General features: G+C 44.2%; 1 protein-coding gene across 3 annotated transcripts in view; it reads right to left on the bottom strand.

The window, feature by feature from the left end:
* ZCCHC17 (zinc finger CCHC-type containing 17) overlaps positions 1-18,224 on the bottom strand; it is a 94,319-nt gene that overhangs the window by 62,604 nt on the left and 13,491 nt on the right. For 2 of the 3 annotated variants that reach the window (XM_090058012.1, XM_090058011.1), the window contains exon 7: positions 15,083-15,222. In XM_090058012.1, coding sequence (XP_089914138.1) covers positions 15,083-15,222 — 140 coding nt within the window. Of the gene's footprint in view, positions 1-1,636; positions 2,775-15,082; positions 15,223-18,224 lie in introns of those variants that run through there. The other variant, XM_090058013.1, reaches the window with a different exon arrangement.

The following is an 18,224-nucleotide window of genomic DNA, read 5'->3' as shown; positions in this document are numbered from 1 at the left end:
GCCTGTCACGCGGCCCTCAATGGCTTGCCAAAACTCAACAAGCAGCCCTCTGCCCAAAATAACTGCCCACCCCTGCTCTAGCTGGTAAGTCTGTTGTGGTGGGCAGAGGGGAGAGGGAAGGGGTGTGTGGGGTGGGGGGGACAGATCAATGCCTCCACAGTGTGAGACGGATTGGGGCTGGGGCTAGGACAAGCTGTCCAGCTGGGGCAGGGAGAAGCAGGACTTGGGGAGGGGGGGCTGCCACTGCATACCACCACACGCCATTGGTGTGGGAGGGCATGGGAGTGGGCATGTGCCTCCAGATCTCCGCAGGGCAGACTGGGCCAGGCTGCACTACAGATGGGTGGTGGAAGACACTGGGAGCGGGGGCTATGCACTCCTGCGCCTCACCCGGCTGCAGCGGGGAGACACGGGATGGTGCTGCTGCAAACACGTGGCAGAAGCCTTCCCACGCCTTCCAGACAAGCCTCAGCTTCACCTGGTCATGCCCCAGCTGGGTAAGCAGTAGCGGGTCATGAGAGGGGAAGGTGTGCACCTGGATTAGGGAGGGACCAGCAGCAGGGGCTATGGGGAATTTTAGAGTGGCTGCCCCCCCCATAAACTCCACTCCACTGGTTTAGGTCAACTGTCAAAACCATTCTCCTGCCAAGATGGGGGAAAGAGGGAAATCACACCATGTGTCAGCATATAAGGCTGTATTGTAATTAGAAGTTTCCCTGACTTCACTGGAGAGCTGATGTAGTTCTCTCTCAGCAGTCTCTCCTTTTAATTGAGGGCTGAATTCTCACACCCTGCCCTAGCTGAGGGAGTTCAGACTATTGTAACAAGCAAACAAATCATGTCAGGACACAACTTACATTGCAAGTTTGCTGAAGCCCCAGGGAGGTGAGGGGCCCTTTAGCATGGTACAAACACTTAAAGCTCTTTCAGACAGGAGTGATTATTATAGCCCAACTAGTCCTGTAAAGCTATGTTTCCATTTCAGCCTGTTAGCAGACCTAGTTGTATCACCATACTCCCAACTTTCCACTAGTTTATGCATTTACCTTATTCTACAGTCAATTTCCTAAAGACCTTTAAAGACTGCTTCTCTCTCTAATGAGAGTTAAACAGGTGCATCAGAAAAAGTTTTAAATGAGTACAGATCACTGCCTCTCTCAGTCAGGCATTCTTTCGTCATCTGTGATAAAATTTTATGGCTTGTGTTATGCAAGATCACACTAAAGAACCCAGATGGCCATTTCTGATTTAACATCTGTGAATTCTGTTAGACCTTCAGGTGAGCTGTAGAGTTTGTTTGTTTTTTTAGCACTTGAAGCACAAGACAGCATAAATCCATTTTTAAAGGGCATCCAGAAGCTGACACTTCCTTGTGGCTCATCTCTATGAACAAGCTAGAAAAAGTAATTCAAAGCAGAGTTGGCTTCAGGACTTTGCCCCAATTTAACTAACTCTTACTTTGGTTTAATGGTAAACTACTGCCATTTACCTTCAGTTTATCTGACTCGAGTTTAAACTAACCCAAGTCATACCATTCTTAAATTAGTGCAAGTTGCACATATAGACTAGGGCCCTTATTTTGTTGACCGTGGTGAATCACGAGAAATAAAATACTGCAGTATAGCATACAACTTAGTAGTTTAGAGATTTATGTATTTTTTATAATGTACATAGCTAACGGTACCAACACAATTAACATTTACTGCAAGTCTCTCCAACATAATTTAGTTGATTGCCACCATCTCACTGCTTACAGGCAGGGGAGATGACACTGAGGGCTGGACTCACATAAAAGCCATACCATTCTTAGTAATATAGATAGTTCAACCCCTGTAGAACAGGTGCAGTTATACCAGTGCCTCCTATAAGGAAAGACGTTTCTCTATGGGAATGGAAACAAGCTTTAGCATATAAAGGACATTTATGCCAGTAAACTGTGCACACTAGCAGTTGTTCTATCAGCAGCTGAACTGGAGCCCTAACTGCACAATTATTATGATACAATCCCAGTGTGCAGAGAAGGCCTGATATGCAGAGAGGTGACTGCTATGCAAGCATCAGCAGGGAGGAGGTTCCACAACTAGACAATCAGCTCAGAGAATGTGAAATGGCTCCCGCTCAAATGCTCTGAAGGGACTGGTTGGAGAGACCAAACCTGAATGGCATAGCTCCATCTATTCACAGGCAACTGGATATAGCACTGATATCATGCATACTCCTGACAGCTGGTCCAAGGCTGTTCCAGAGAAACTGAGTATACCATTGGCAGCTAACCCAAAGGACCTTAAAGCTACAGGATGAGAGTTGCTGATGAATGGGTGTAATCAATGTATTTTGGCAGGCACACCCATTAGCCCCTCAGTGGGAGAAAATGGCAGCTCACTTCTAGCTTAATAGTGGATAATTAATTTCAAAGTCAGCATCTTTAACATCAACAACTGCATACTGCTTTGAGTAGAACAAAATTCCTTGTCCTTAGAACAAGCAGGTATCAACTAAGTTCTGCTCTCTTCTGGCAGCTTACTCCAGAAAGCTAGAGCAGGGAGACAGGGAGTTCACCGTGCCAAGGTCCCTTGCTAGAGACCACCCTCTCACTCTTTGTGTTTTTTCTTATGCTTCTTCTTTTTCTTCTTCTTCTGAGACTTGCTAGCTTTCTCTGAATGCTTGGCCCTCTTGCTGGCTGGCTGAGCCCCATCGCTGTCCGAGTCAGAGCTATTTGAACTGTTGGAATCGGAGGACTGCTTGCTCTTGTGTTTCTTTTTCTTCTTCTTTTCCTGTTGGCAAGATAGACAAAGCAGCTCATAGTGAGAAACTGGTCACCTGAGTTCACTGATTGAGGAAGTGAGCTCCTTTTCAGGAGAAGAAAGCTCAAAGGTGTTCATCACTTAGCCTGGTCTTGCCTAGCCGGGAGGAAGGATGAGGCTGCTGTTCCAGCTGCTCAGGAGTTAGCTAGTTCAACTCTGTCAACCATACCAGTAAACATGGTCTGACAGTTACTACAATAGAGCTCACTGACAGGGGACCTCCCCTTCCTGCCCAACCCCACGCAGAGGGACTGCTCCCTACAGAATATACCACAGTACTTTGGCTAGGTCAGAACACATCCCAGGTGTTTGGACATGTCTCTTGGGAGGCAATTCTGAGCCTAGATCTCACTGCCAGGACATTTTTCTAGTTATTCAGTCTGTTTTCTTGTCCATTACTCTTGTAAGTTGTTAACCCCTTGCTACCCCTCTTGGAACTTGAAAAGTGCTGTGACCAGCAGGTGAACTGGGAACTGGACATGGGTGCTGTGGTGTGGGAACGGTGGTACTATTCTACCCAAGCTCCAACTGCAATCCAAGAACACATGGGGATTTCTGCTAAAATGCCGAGAGGGAAATAATTTGTTTTGATGTTAGTGTTAAATCCCACACTCATCTGAGGTACGCACAACAGGTCTGCTTGGGGGCCCCTCCTCTTCTTGTTGGGGCACTGAAGCCTATTCATATCCTCTTAGCAAAACTCTGGAAAGCAGCACAGGGGAGGGGTCCATTTGAGAGGTTTGCTTCACAGCCAAAAAGGCCTGAAAATTCATTTATTTTTAAACAAAGCTCATATTGGCACTCATGGGGGCACTAAAGGGGAGCTGGGATAAGGAACAACCTTGCAGCAGCTGTCCAACATTTCTCACCATGCCTCCTTCATGCCACGTTAAACCATTCTTATTCCCACTCGCTACTCATTCATTATTCATCAGATTCTTCTGGTCAACAGTATCCCTGGTGGCTTCTGGTGTAGCTAGTCTACCCAGCTCTTAGTACTTCCACATAATTCATTTCCATTCAACTCAATCACTTCTAATGATCCCTATTTTTTGGCAATTCATTTCCCAGGGAATTCTTATATAAGTTATCCAAAGTAAACATTTCCTAACTCTGTGAATACAGCCACTTCAAATGTACTACTGCAGCATCCCAGAGCTTCATAAGAAGGTAGGAACCACCCAGAGTGTTTCTGAAGAAATCCTAACTCTCTCATACCTACCCAAAGTAAAACCTTATTTCCACAGAACTGTTCAAATACTTGTAGGGCAAAAAGTTCCATCATACAACCTATTTGGATGTCACCTGCCATAGACTGCAAGGGGCTGTACAAAACTACTTTTAAAAAGAGCTGCTACAGGAATCGAAACTTTCATATTCTGAGGCTTAACACAGCTTTCTGACTGCTAGGTACTGGTTCTGCCACAACTCGTACTGCAATATTTCTTCTCCTGAAACAAAGAGAAGGGGGAACAGAGGCCGTGTGTGGGGGGGGTGGAGGGAAAATAGGGAGAAGAGGCTGCAAGGGGAAATGGCAGGGTGCAGAAGCAGCATGGGGGTGGGGAGAATGGGGAGAGAGGACAGGGATAGGCAGCCCAAGCCACAGTAGCCACCAGTCCCCCTCCACCCTCATACTCAAATCTAAGACAAGGAGCTTTTCCCTCCCAGTGTTAAATGGTGGGGACAGAGGACCTTGTCTTATAAGCAAGTAACTATGGTAGCTAGCAGAAGCATAGGTAAATTAATCCAGCTGTCCCATCTGCCAGTCTCTTCCTCAATCTATCAGCTTCCACTGCCTCAGGGGAGCTAACAGATTGAGGAAACAATATCAAGACAGAGTAGACTGAGAGAAGTAATTTGAAACACAGGTTGCACCTCGAAGGAGCTGGCCGTGGATTTGGTTGGGGTCCTAGATCTGCTGTTTTTCAAGGGACTGTCCACACACACAGGGTTATCCTAGTTTAGCGAGGCTGGCTTACTTTTAGCTGTATCAGTACAATGTGGGTGGAGGCCAAGCTACCAGCTGGTGGAATAAGAAAGTTCCAAAAAGGCCCAATTCAACGCCAGTCGAGGCAACAGAAACGGAATTGCTTCCTATGGCGATGCCACCTGCTGCATGACAGCAGAGCTGGGTTAGGAGCTACCTGCTCACGCTCCTACCTGGGCTGGTCAGCTTTCTGGGCAAAACAGGTGAGCATGTGGCTGCCCTGGAACAGAGCTCTCTATTTCAACTTGCCTGCTTTCTAGTTCCCAAATTAAGCAGAATTTTAAAACAAATGGAACAGTTCCTCCCAATATGCATGAAGAAATGGTTTGTGAAAAGCCCAGTTCTTCATCTCTGCCCTACCTTTTCCCCCTCAAAAACATGGTGTTGCTTCTCTACAGCTCACAGTATACCCTTGGAGGTCAATATGGCCTGGCAGGTCTGACCTCTAGCCCAGGGGTGGGCAACTATTTCAGCTGGAGAACCGCTTAATGACTTTCGGTGACCTGTGGAGGGCTGCAAGGGTAGCCCCGCCCAATGATCACCATCTTAGGACTGGAAGTCTCATCTCTAGCCCCTGACCTTTGCCACTGGAAGGCCCACCCTGAAAATATTGCTTTTGGGACAGGGGTGATTGCCATTCGGGAACCAGAAAAAAGCCAAATTGTATATTAAAAAAAAAATAAATAAATAAAAATATCAAACATCTACTATAACATTTTTTAACTTTATTTCAAAAAATATTTTTGTTCTGATTTACGTGCGTTTGCATAGTGTATATAGAGGTGATTATATACACTAGCTTAAAAATAAAGTCTTACTCTTGTATATTGTGTATAGGGGGAGGTTTGGGGGGGGGTTGTGAAGGGGTGTGGGTGGGTGTGTGTAGGATGGGGTAGATGTAGGAGTGGAGTGTATGGGTGGATGTACCCCCCCTCCGGTGCACAGCCCTTGCTGCCGGTAGCAGCTGCAGGCCCTTGGGGTGCTCCTGGCCTGTGGCAGGCAAAGCCCCCTGGCAGCGCGCAGCCCCGGCTGAATCCTGAGAGCGGCACATGGCAGCCCAGATCCAACCCAGCCCAACAGCATGCACCTTCAAGCCACACTGGGATGGCTCTGTGCCAGCACATGGGGCTCCCAGCACTACAGGTGGGAGCTGCCCATGGAGGCAAAGCCCGCCCTGCCCAATGGTGCACGGAGCCAGTTTAGTGTGGCTTAAAAGGTGTGCACCAGCGGGCCAGGCGGGGCCAGGCCAGGCAGAGTCTGTGCCAATACGTGCAGCTCCTGGGATTCGGCCACGTGCCACTGAGGAGCTCAGCCTGCAGCGGGCCAGGAGCACCCCAAGGGCCTGCTGCTGGCAGTGGGGGCTGAGTGCCATGGTCGGTGGGGGGGGGGCTCACAAACCCCACCCTCAACCTCCTCCTCCTGCAGGCAGGAGCTCCTCTCCCCACTTACCACCTGTTCAGGTGCACACCATCATGCTCAGTGCCTCCACACGGGGCTCCCAGATGGAGTGCCAGGAACCCCATGGAGGGGGAGGCACAGAGCCTACCCAGTCCAGTGGCACACAACCTCCACAAGCCCACCCCCCACTGGCTTTCAGAGGGGCAGCCACAGGCCAGTAATAATTATTTTTTGGAGGGGCCCTGCAGGCCAGATAGAATGGCTGGCCCTGTATTTTGCCTGCCCCTGCTCTAGCCCTTCAACAACACTAACTGACTTTATCAGGATTGCAGAATTTTGTTACACTTTACAAATATCAGTTCGGAGCCCAGGTCTGTTAAATCTAGACAGTGCTTGTCCTTTATGATGCATCATCAACTTCTTCCTCTGGTTTCTCAAAATCCAGAAGTAGGGCTCGTCATATGCAAGGGAGCACTTTGAATTTTTACGTGGTTCATAGTTTAAAAAAAACAAAAAACAAAAAACAAACAACCCCCCACAAAAACAACAACATCATTGCCATTTTCTGGGATTGAAGGGACCCATCGGGCAGATCATGCTGGCAAAGTAAAAAAATCACTGCCTATTGTTTGAAACAGGTTAGAACTCCAGAGAAGAACAAGGGAGAAAAATATGGCAAACAAATCCCATCCCTTCCAGATCACAGGAAGCAGCTGACAAGCCACACTTACTCCCTAAGGATATTTGAGTGTCACAGTTCTGCTGTGGGATGGTCTCATTTATGAGCCTGAGCCTACTCTTCACAAAGCATGCTTTAGACAGGGTCTCTGACCTTCATTACAACTGCATACCCAGGGGTGAATAAGATATATACTAACAATAAACTATTGTATTGAATTTTTTTTTCAGCTGTAACCCTCTGCCCCAGCTTCCTTCTTCCCTACTCTTCGTTCATTGTCGCCAATGTATACATCTTATTTAGACTGGGGTCACACCCAGTCACTGTCATGCTCTGTAATTATTACTGTAAACAGTGTTGCATTCTGTGTGCTATTTATGATCATGTATTCCTCCATTATGAAGCATTAGAATCACAGGAAAGGAAAAAAGGGTAAGGGGAATTTGCCATCCAGTGATTAAAGCGGACCAGGGATGGCCTGGAAGAAAATGACCATTTGTAGGGAATGGGGTTGGCTTCCTCTGTTCACTGAAACTATTACTATGGTATGGGGGGTTGGGGGAAACAGTAGCAGGTTCCTCCATCATGGACTGTAGTCCACCTCCCTCCTCCTAGTGAAGAACAGGCCGTTGGTACAAGCTTGCTGCACAGAGTTCATAACTCAAGTCAGCTGAGCATATACCAACCTGGTGGAGAAGCCCTGAGGTCTTTGCATTTGCTTCTCAGTGGGTTGGATGAACAAAAGGAATCTCAATAAATCTGACAAAAAAGTCCACTTTTATTTTCCTTTTTAAATTAAACTGGATGAAAGATGGTTAACACGGCTCAAGGTCTTGTTGTGAACATGCCTCGAGGAGCGGAAGGACAGGTGAAGTGGGGCAGCAAACTAATGGTAGCCCCAAACGTAACCCTTTCATTGTTTCTGTCATATAAAGGAAGATTTACATTCCCCTGTGGAAGGACATGTACTGGAAGAAGCCAAGAGTCACCAAGCCAACAGAACATCTTCGCTAAGGTAATGAGCAGATCTCTCACAACCTCAAGCCCCTCCCTAGGCTGGGGAAGGTAATGGTGGTGAGGGCAGGGGGGTTACCGGAACAGTCTGGCTGTAAATCACTCCTCCCTTGTCACAGCTGTTAGAGCTGTGCAGTCACTTGGTGAGGACATAGAAATGAACAGCCAAACCCAAAAGGTAATTACATAATTCATGGGACTGCAGACACAACGAGTCCTAGGGGAACTAAGCAATTCCTTCCAGTTCAGCAGCCAATATGGGGCAGCATATCTACACTCTAACCAAATGAGATAGTGAAGTATTTTAAAAAAACCTGACTTGGTGAAAAGGATATGCAGCATGCACCGAGAAAACCAGCAAGGGATAACCTCAATTCAGATTTGAAAAATGCCTACATAAAATACACATTTATGGAAGTGCTCTTATTTTGCTCCATTCTGTGTCTCCATTTGACCCCCTGCATTATTACAGCGGATGTCTGGCAGTGCCCTGCTGTGCATTTATTGCTCACTAAACCCCCAAAAGTGACAACGACAACTTGCCAAGAAGCAGGTCAGACACAGTCCCTATACAGAAAGCTCACTCCACATGTACAGGGTTGCTGGTTGTAGCCATGTTGGTCTAAGGACACAGGCAGGCAAGGTCTGCATATTGAAAATTAGCTTCTTTTCTACGTTGGGGAGCACATCAGCAGAGTCTCCCTCTGTCTGAAGAAGGGCATTTGTGCCCAGCAGCTTGCAAAGAACGTTTTTCCAACTATGTAGTTGATCTAATAAAAGATAGCACTCCATACGTACAAACTTAAGACTATTTAAAATTTGTAATTAGGCCAGAGTATGTCATTATCTAGATAATGAACACAAGAGCCTGTTTCTCAAGACGAGTGCGGGCTGATAAGCAATTAGCACCTTATCAGTTAGTATGGAATGAAAAATGACACAAGCAGCAGAATGAATAAAGATGACAAAGTGGTGAAAAGAGAATGAGGTAGTGGGAAGAAAATAAGCCTAAACGGCTTTTATGGAGTGCAAGTTGTATAGCATCGCATAGGAAATCTTCAGACTTCACACTGCAGAGACAATCCAGACTTACCCTGGTTTCTGAACACCCCCTTAATAAAGTCTTTTACCCCAGGTTTGGAGATGCAAATATTTTGGTGATACCAAGGGGGAGGGAGCAGAGGGAGGAGAACTGTGACAAAAGTAACATTCCCAGTAAGTTTGAGTCCTTAAGCCAATAGTTCCCAATCTTCTTTAGATTCAAGACGTTCCTCAGAAAATGCCAGTTCTTAAACTTAAGTTTTCACTCATTTTTTTTCATTATGGAAAATAAAAACAATTCTACCGCAAAGAACAGATAGACCACAACAGGTCAAAATGCTGACACCATGGATTTCTATTCAAAATCTCTAGGTTTACCCTGCTAATCATTTATATATTTAACAGTGCTAATATTGCACAGCACCCTTAAAAGGACTTCACAGCACCCCAGGGTGCCCTGGCACCCTGGCTAAGAATCACTAGTTTAGGCAGGCACACAAAGCATCAAGTCTACTTCAAGATGACCTATATGTTTTTAAAATATTAAATAGGAAGATCCTTAGCTGTAACCACTGTCATAGGTCCACACAGGCACAATGAGTTGCTTATTTCATGCATTTTAATTTTCCATTGAATTAGTTTAAAAAAAACAAAAAACAAAAAAACACAAAACTGAAGGGAGAAGATTAAAAAACAGAGTCAGTGCATTAGAACAGTATTTCAAAGAAAACCTGAAGATTAAGAGTTAAATCTTCAGAAAAAGCGGAGGCGATAAAGAAAAGTTTCTCTATGATTGTGTTGAATCAGCATTAGCTAACCTTATGGATGAACTGTTCTTTCATTCAAGGGCTTGGGAAACATTTTCAACATGCCAAAGGCTAAAAATATTACAGGATGTCCCATCACAATCTTTTCAGTGTTAGCAATAGAACAGAGAGTACGAGGTAGTAGATATCGAGTGGCCTTACGCTGGTGAGAAATCAAAGCATTTCTTTTTCTGTGAAGGTGGAGAGGCATTAACAGACAGTCCTTGTATAACTACATTAATAGCAAACAGTTACATTCAGCAGCTCTCTCATTCATAATGAGGCAAAATGGAGACAAAATGGCTGAAGACAGCAATCTGGACACAACCAGCCTGGTTTTCTGTTTATGAAAGAACAAGTTATGAAAAATGCTAAATTTCTGCATAGCAAAGAAGTTCTATTGTGGAGAATTTGGCTTCTAAACCAGTTTCTTGGTGATAATGCAAATAAGCCAGAAGTTTAGCTAGGTGTTTGGTTTTCAGGTTGAGTCTGTAGAATCAGAAGTTAGGGGGGGACTTTCCTTTTCCTTGTTAAATGGGGTCCAGATTCAAAGATGCTCAGAGACTGAGACACACAGAACAAATGTGCAACTTGATGTATTAAGATATGTTTTTCTTCAAGCCTAATTTGGGCCTGCATCTTCCTCAAAACTGGAGCCAATCAGACTTAAATTCACCTATAAAGTACAGTTTACAGATTTTTGGAAACTGGCAAACAAGAAAACATATATGATTGAGCAAGGAACAGATCTTTGAAGTTGCAGCTTGGAAGTGTGCATATATACACACATATATATATATACACACACATATATATATATACACACACACACACACACTTATGTAATCCCATTCTAACTCTTTTGTAAAGTCACCTGTGAGCCAGTGCCACCCTGTTCTTAGGCTATTTTTTAAGAAGGTAAGACCAGCTTATTCTACTTAAATGTATTTAATTTCAGCGTGCAAGGAAACCCGCAGTTTGCCAAGTAGCTTAAACAGCCAAACAAGATGTAGTGGGGAACGAAGCTCTTATTGTAAAGACTTGGTAGTTCTTTCCATATGAGAAATCCAGGGGTCTCAACTATTATATTCAGACCGTAATACCTTTGTGGCTCTCAGCGAAAAATTAGAGTATCCCCTCTAGACTTACTCCTGATATCATTTTCAGCAAGACCTCCATTATGTAAATCCAATTATATCATTCCATTCCTTTTAAAATACTAGTTAGACCACATTTGAGTAACATAGTCCAGTGTGCTGCTCTCCATATGAAGAAAGATGTAGCAAAGCTCCAGAGAGCACAGCAGACTGAGCAGGTGAAAGGAAAGAAGCTTAAATGTGAAGAGGGATTGAAAAGAATGGGATTTAACTCTGAAACCGGAAACACTTAGGAAATGGCAGAACAAGTATTTACGCTAGCTAAGGGTTAGCACAGTTATTCCTGATGACCCCAGAGGTTATCAAACAGATGGGGATTAAGGAGGTGCAGGGTTCAGTGAAAAGGGAACATATGCAAGAAGAATTCCAGGAACTACTTCACAGAGGGGGAATTCACAGAATGAATCTGCAGACAAACGGCCTTAATGGGTCATATTTATTTACGATATAATTCCACTGAAGTCAAACACTAGGAATGAAAATGATCCAATACATTTGAGAAGAAAACTTGTTCCACTTGGATGTCCAGTTAAAGGGGATTCATTTTTGTTCCTGGGTATAGCTGACCCCTTCTAGAGGGTAAATCTGATGGTTGGGGAAGCAACACAAGATTCCCCCCCCCCTTTTTTTTTTTTTTTAAAGCATGTGTCCCTCCTACAACAGCTCAGCCTGGCTAGAATATATCATTTTTTCAGAGGAAGAAGGTTCTTTTGCCCTCCCGAGTCCAAAAAGAATTTAAGAGTTAAAGCATTTAAAACAACAACATTTTGAGGTATCTTTCATAATACTTTTTGTTATCTTTGGTGCTTTGTTACTACAATATCTACACTTTTCATAGTAAATTAAAACTGATAATATCAACTCACCCTTTTACAAACATCCCAGTTACAATGCTATGTCCCATTTCTTATACTGCATGCAGCCTGCAAACTTTGTCTCAAAGTATTGGGCATTTTACATTACATACAGTAAGAAGTGCAGATCTATCAAATCATTCAATATAGGAGGGACCCAAGGCTGACTTTTAATCTTATTCTTACGCTATTATGCCAAAAAGTAAGGATGTCCAGATATCCCTTTTAGAGACAGGAATTGTGGTTAAACCACAGCTAGGGCTATTTCATTAGATGGCAATATGGTGACATGGAACTGCTCTATATTAAATTTAAGAATGTGGATACATCCAGGTCCATAGGATAAAGGTTTCCGTGTGGTCATATACTGAATTATGAGAATACTCTGTACAAATATACTACTACAGTTTTAACAAGGGGCTTGCTGGAAAGACACACAAAAAGGCAACTCAACAGTTCCCAGAGGAGAACATCATGTGACAGACTGTAACAGGAGGCTTGGTGTTCCTGCTACTTTAAGTGAAGGCATACTGCAAGTGGAGCAGTCTAGAGGTGCTGCAAGGGGCAATCAGGAGTTACATAACCCAAAAAGGGGCTAGGCTTACAGGATACAAGCCTAGAGCCTGAGCTGGTGCATGATCTGATTCTGGCAGCCAAGATGTGAAAAACTCCTGAACAGCAGGGCTGCAGCCAGGCTCCTGGCAAACACCTACGCTGGGATAAGGTGGTGGATGGTTGTGAGATCAAGGAGGATCAGGGACCTGTAGGCTGCAAAGGGAGAGAAGCAGAGTCAGTGACTCGTAGCCCAGGAGGAGCAAGTGAGGCCAGGGAGCCCTGAAGTCTCAACTGGCCTAGAAGCGGGCCCAGGAGCAGCCAAAGGTCCAGGACAGACCATAGCCAGAGACCTACAGGGTCAGGCACCCGCAGCCCAGAGAAGGTGGAGTCAGGGCCAGGGGTCCAGTGCCTCAGGAGAGGCAGGATCAGGGTCAGGGATCCAGGGCTGCACTCGGAAGCAGCCAAGCAGAAAAAAGTGCCCAGGTGTGAGCAGAGCCAGAGACAGTTCAATAGTGAACGATGACATCTGCAAGGTATGGGCATGGTGTAAGGGGTGGTTAGAGCCACGTTATATGCCCATAAGACAAAGTAGAGACACCTGAATACCAACATAGGATTGGAGAGCCCTGGGGCAGCCTCCCTTTCAAAAAATCTAAGAACAGAAAGGCATGGTAGACCAAGAGAAATGGAGCAAGCTGGAGGAGTGAGGGCAGAGCAAGGGGCTGAGCAGCCACCGGGGGGGGGATCGTGGCCACCCGTGGAACAAGTGCTTGTTACAAAGACACCCAAGACAACTGGGAAAGCAATTAGCTGTGGGTATCCTATATCATGTATCCAATGATCAAAGGGTGATAGAGCAGTAAAAGTGATTCATTCTTGGAGACAGGAAATGACCAAAGGAACATATAACATTTAAAGGACTGCACAAAGCAAGAAGAGAAAGAGACGGACAGACCAACTGACTAACCAAACTGAAGATAAATTAAGGGAAGAGACTGATCCTGACTCCAGCTGTCTCAGAGTTGGGAGAGGTACTATAAGAAGCTTTTTTCTACTAGCTCCTCCTATAGATGGAGAGGCTATAGGCTAGATAAGCATAAAATCCCTTTTGCTGTTCTGTGATAACTAAACAACACTTTTCTGTAAGAAAGTCATTGTCACTGTCTACCACCACTGGCTCCTCTTGGACAGCAGAACTCAGGCCTGCCAAGGTAAATCTGGTTGATCATAACAGACTGCAATGTCACAGCCTGGCCTGAGAGGGAGAACCACATGACACAACCCAAACAGGAAGGCAAGAGCAAAAATTTGAGATAAGGGTGGGGAGCAAGGGGCAGAGCTGTAGTTCCCTGATAAATGAACTGTCCGTTCAATCATTTGTTTCTGAGAAGAGAATGAAAAGAACGCACAAGCCTTGGTCTCAAACGTTTCTCTTGCTAGTCTATTTTATCTGAAGAATTGTGTAAGCTAAAACTTCAAATCCAAGATGTCCTTGGTATAAGAATGCAGTGGGGAAGAGGAAGTTGAGGGGAAACAGATTAACAATATGGCTACAATATGACACATGAAAGGCACTCTACAAAATACTTCCAATGTAGTCTGACACACTGTTTTTAACTCAGATGCTCAGAACAGCAGAGGTTTCAGTAACACAATGGGGCTTACATGGCCCAGCTGTGGGAAATGAGTTACAAAGTAAATGTCAAATTAAAGCTGATATGGCGATGTAGTGGGGTCTAGAGCAGAAGGAGCTGCATTGCAGCCTAAGGCTGATACAATGGATATTACTATATACTTGATCACTGCATCAAAGCAGAAGCATCAAATAGTAGCGTGTAATAGATATAATCTCTATCTCCCGTTTGTCATAAATTAAAGTGAAACAGAAAAACAAAGAACAAGTTCTAGTTTCAGAGCTGGCAATTAAATATGATGGAATATGAGCCTGCATGTGGATGAAAATAGGTCATTTAGGTTTGGTCATGATATCAGTTCCTAAACCCTGTCCCCCACCCTAGCACTTTTTTTTTTTTTTTTTTTTTGGGGGGGGGGGAGGGAGAAAGACATGCAGAGGACAGGAAGAGAATGCTAGTTTGGTGGGGACAGGCCAGGGGACAAGAGGAGATCCACTTCAGAGAGCCAGGCAATTTAAATATGACCAGACTGGGGGCTGGACAGTAAGACATCCCCCTTCCTCACTGTAAAAACCACTCATGCTGCTGACAGACATGAAAAAAAAAATTTCTTTACTGGAAGAGGCAGTGCATTAGTTCAACTTGGCTCCGCAGCATCTGTATAGATTGTGTGCTTCAGCAGCGTTCTTTGATGCTTTTATCTAAAGCTGATTTAGTTATAACACCAAAAAAGCCCCGCTGAAGTGCATAGATCTATATAGATGTTGGGCAAGCTGGATCAAATTACCACGATGCCTCTTCTGGCTGTGTGCTGGGCTCAGCATGGAGACATGGTAGGTTTAAAGTAAAGCTCTGTTGTGGGGTGGGGGTTACGTTTGTAAGCTGTCTCAATGCCTACATACTAGGATAGCAGGGACCTTAGAAATAACCAAGGTGAATTTATGAAACTAGCTTAAGGATAACTTGAAAAGTTGCATAAAGTTTTCCTGTTTCTCCCCAGAAACTGTACAAAACCCAGCCACCGCCCTTTTCCAAACTACCGAGCTGCCTGCTCATTATTTTTCTTTATAGGTTAACATGTTCCCCGGAGTGATGTTTGTCACCTGGAACACACTTCTGCATCCAACTACAATAGGAGGAATAAACCTTGTACCTTTTTTCTTTTCTTCAAAGAACTGTCAGGCTGACTGGGCTTTTTATCTCCTTCACATTCTTCTGCTGCTTCCTCCTCTTCTGGTATCAGACTGTACTTGGTCCCTCCAGGCTGCATGAAACATTCTTTGGCAAAATGACCTGCAAAGCAATGTTTGAAAAGCGGGGGGAAGGGGGCGGGGAGAAAAAAAAAGTCAAACCCTTCCTTAGTGGGGAACTCCTTTCCAGGATCAACGTGAACATTCAAAATTAGACACCATTTCTATAGTGGTCATTTCAGTATGCCGATTTTAAAACTATAGAAATATCACTTGAAATGACATAACATCCTATCAAGACCAAAGGAATGCAGTGGGCGACTCCCCTTTATCATGGAGCTGCCTGGGCAGAACTCTTCCCTTCTCCATACTCCCTCGTCTGTCCCAACCACTCTATTATCTGGCTATTTAAAGTGTAAACTCCATAAAGCAGAGACTGTCTCACTATGCATTTATACAGTTCCCAGTCCAGTGGAGTTCTTGCAACACATCCTGACCCCAAATTCAGTCAGATGCACCTTTGAGAGAGACATTCAGGGGGTTCTCATACCTACAGAGGTGTTCTTCTGTCGCAAACTCCTCTCTGCTGTCTCTTGTTTGACCACTGAGACCAGAGTGAGATGCACATGCTTCCTGAGAATTCTTCAGATGTATGTAAATAGCTAGATAAGAAACCATACTTTAGCCTTGCTACATTAGCAAAACTTTGTCTAAAGTTTCCTGGGTGTAAAGTGCTTTAGTCTGCCAGTGACTTAGCTTAGCAATGCAGGCTGAGAGTCTGGGAAAAGATCTTGGCTTGGACAAAAATGAAAGCTGAATTCTTAGAGCTTAGAGCTAAGATGCAGAGATAAAGAAAAATAATTGCTCTGATATTTTCTTTTGTTTGTTGAACCTTATATTTCTGTCTGTATCCCAACATACAGTTACTGATTTCTTAGGAGCGCTCATTTTTACAATAAATCCCTTTCCCATTCCTTATAGCTTACTTATTGCTGGTGGTAAGCATGATTTCAGAGCATTTCACCATGCAGACAGGCCTCTTCTATGGAAGGAGGGGACGTGTAATTTCTGAGCACAAGAGCAGAAAAGGGCATGATCTTTCTAGCTGGCAAAATCTCTTCTGTCAAGAGCTCGCCGGACATGGGTGAGACAGGTAAAACTGAGATACCCTGGGCCAAAAAGTTGGCTCTGTGGCACATCTCAGTCTATTTTCAGCAGTCAAGTAGCAGACAGCTGAGGGGCCTGGAGCTGAAGGACACCCCCACTGGTGTGAGAGCTCCTTGTGAGCATCTGTCAAAAGTGCATTTGACTGAATCTAGGGTTAGGGTAAATAATGAACTACAAAATACTTGCCCAGCACTCTCTGAAACTGCTGGATACTGATGGGGGTGACCATTACATCTATTTGATTTTGTTACACCATGTGCAGAGTACAAGAGCATTTGCTCATCAGTTGGAATAGCCTGTGTTAGTAACCCCACCTTGCATCTTTTACTCAAAAGGGACAGAGGAAAGGATTAGTACCTGCAACCAACTGAGGAAAACTAGGTCTAAGCTCATCTCAATGGTGTTTCCCCATCTCACAACTTTTGAATGATATCTTAAGTTAATTCTAACTTTTCAGGGAATGTTCTAAGCACAAATGGCCAGGAACCTGTTGATTGATTAAAAATTGAAAAGAACAGGAGGAAAAACAGGTTATACCTGGTGCCCCTACCATCTGGTTAGCAAAGCCAGCAGCTTTGACCACATGTCATTGTCTGTGCAACAGCACACTGACCGGGACAACTATTAGTTCCACATCTCCATTTCAGCTCTGCTCATTCTCCTATTTTAGCAGAAAATGGTGACTCTAAAATTTCTCCCCCAGGAATAAAGGACATAAGAAAGGTGAGGAGGCAGTAGGTGAATGAGGGACCCTGGCACAAAGAACAAACAAGGTAAACAAAAGCCCCAACACATACCGAAGGGGGAAAAAACAGAAACTACAGAACTCCTGAGCACAAGGGAATAGGTCTGGGACTTGTAGCAAGTCCCTGATATATTAGGAGAGAAGCATGTAGAGAAGATGCCATAATGTACTGAGCCTCTAATATGCATACAGTGCACATAGCTTGCAGAGGCCACAACCCTCTAGTACTTCAGAATAAAATAAAATAAAGATTTAGAAACTCCATTCAGGGGTTGTTTTGTGCTCCAGAGACAGGAGAGAATTTAGATACCATGCAAATGCAGGCTTTCAGGCAGTGTGGTATAGTGGCCAGATAACTGGACAGGAACTCAGAAGACAAAAGGTCTAGTCCTGCCTCTTCACTGGCTTGTTGGATGACCCAGGGCAAGTTGTACCATCTATCTGTTTCCTCCCTTGTGAAATGAGGATAAATAGTTCATTTTTGTGAAACACTGAAACAATCAGGCCTATATGATCAACAGGCATTTAACATGTAATTTAGAAGAAAAACATGCTTTGATTCATTTAGAGATGGACAAACATATTTTAACTACTTTATAAAGGGACACCATCAGCTGTTCCAATCTAGCTATATGGCTGCTACAGGAGCATGCAGACAACAAATTAGCTAGGCCTTTGAACCTAAATGAAATAGGGCGATAGCTGGGAGCAGTTTTGCTACATTAGTAGTGCAACAGAACCAAGCATGATGAAGCTGTTACTTCATAACAGCTTATACTGGCATCCTTTGATATCTATAAAACTATTATATCTGTCTATTCTATGCTGTGAGTCAACCATAGCTCTGTTGAGTATGTTTGCATGCATGTTTATTATACATAAAACATAATGCTTGGAAACTGAACCCAAGTAGACCTGATCCACTTTACAACACTATGAAAATAGCATCTCATTTCCTCCCCTGAATTTCAGGCATTTAAATTACTGTTAGCAAAGCTTTCATTATTAAGTGCAGCAATAAGAAGTGTTACACTGCACATGTCCTTTAATATTCAATGTTTAATATTCACTCATTAAGCAACCTGGGGATAGCGAATATAAACCCTCTTAAGTCACCTGTGTTAATCAGGCAAAACAAATATCCTGGTGTCTGAACAGAAAGATATAGCAGAGACTTGCCAGGACAGGGGCTT

This window comes from Crocodylus siamensis, chromosome 7, assembly GCF_052110815.1.
Source record: "Crocodylus siamensis isolate JL-2025a chromosome 7, ASM5211081v1, whole genome shotgun sequence".
In the NCBI taxonomy this organism is placed as follows: Eukaryota; Metazoa; Chordata; order Crocodylia; family Crocodylidae; genus Crocodylus; species Crocodylus siamensis.
The sequence above is the reverse complement of the archived record's forward strand: the minus strand, read 5'-3'. Positions and strand labels throughout refer to the sequence as shown.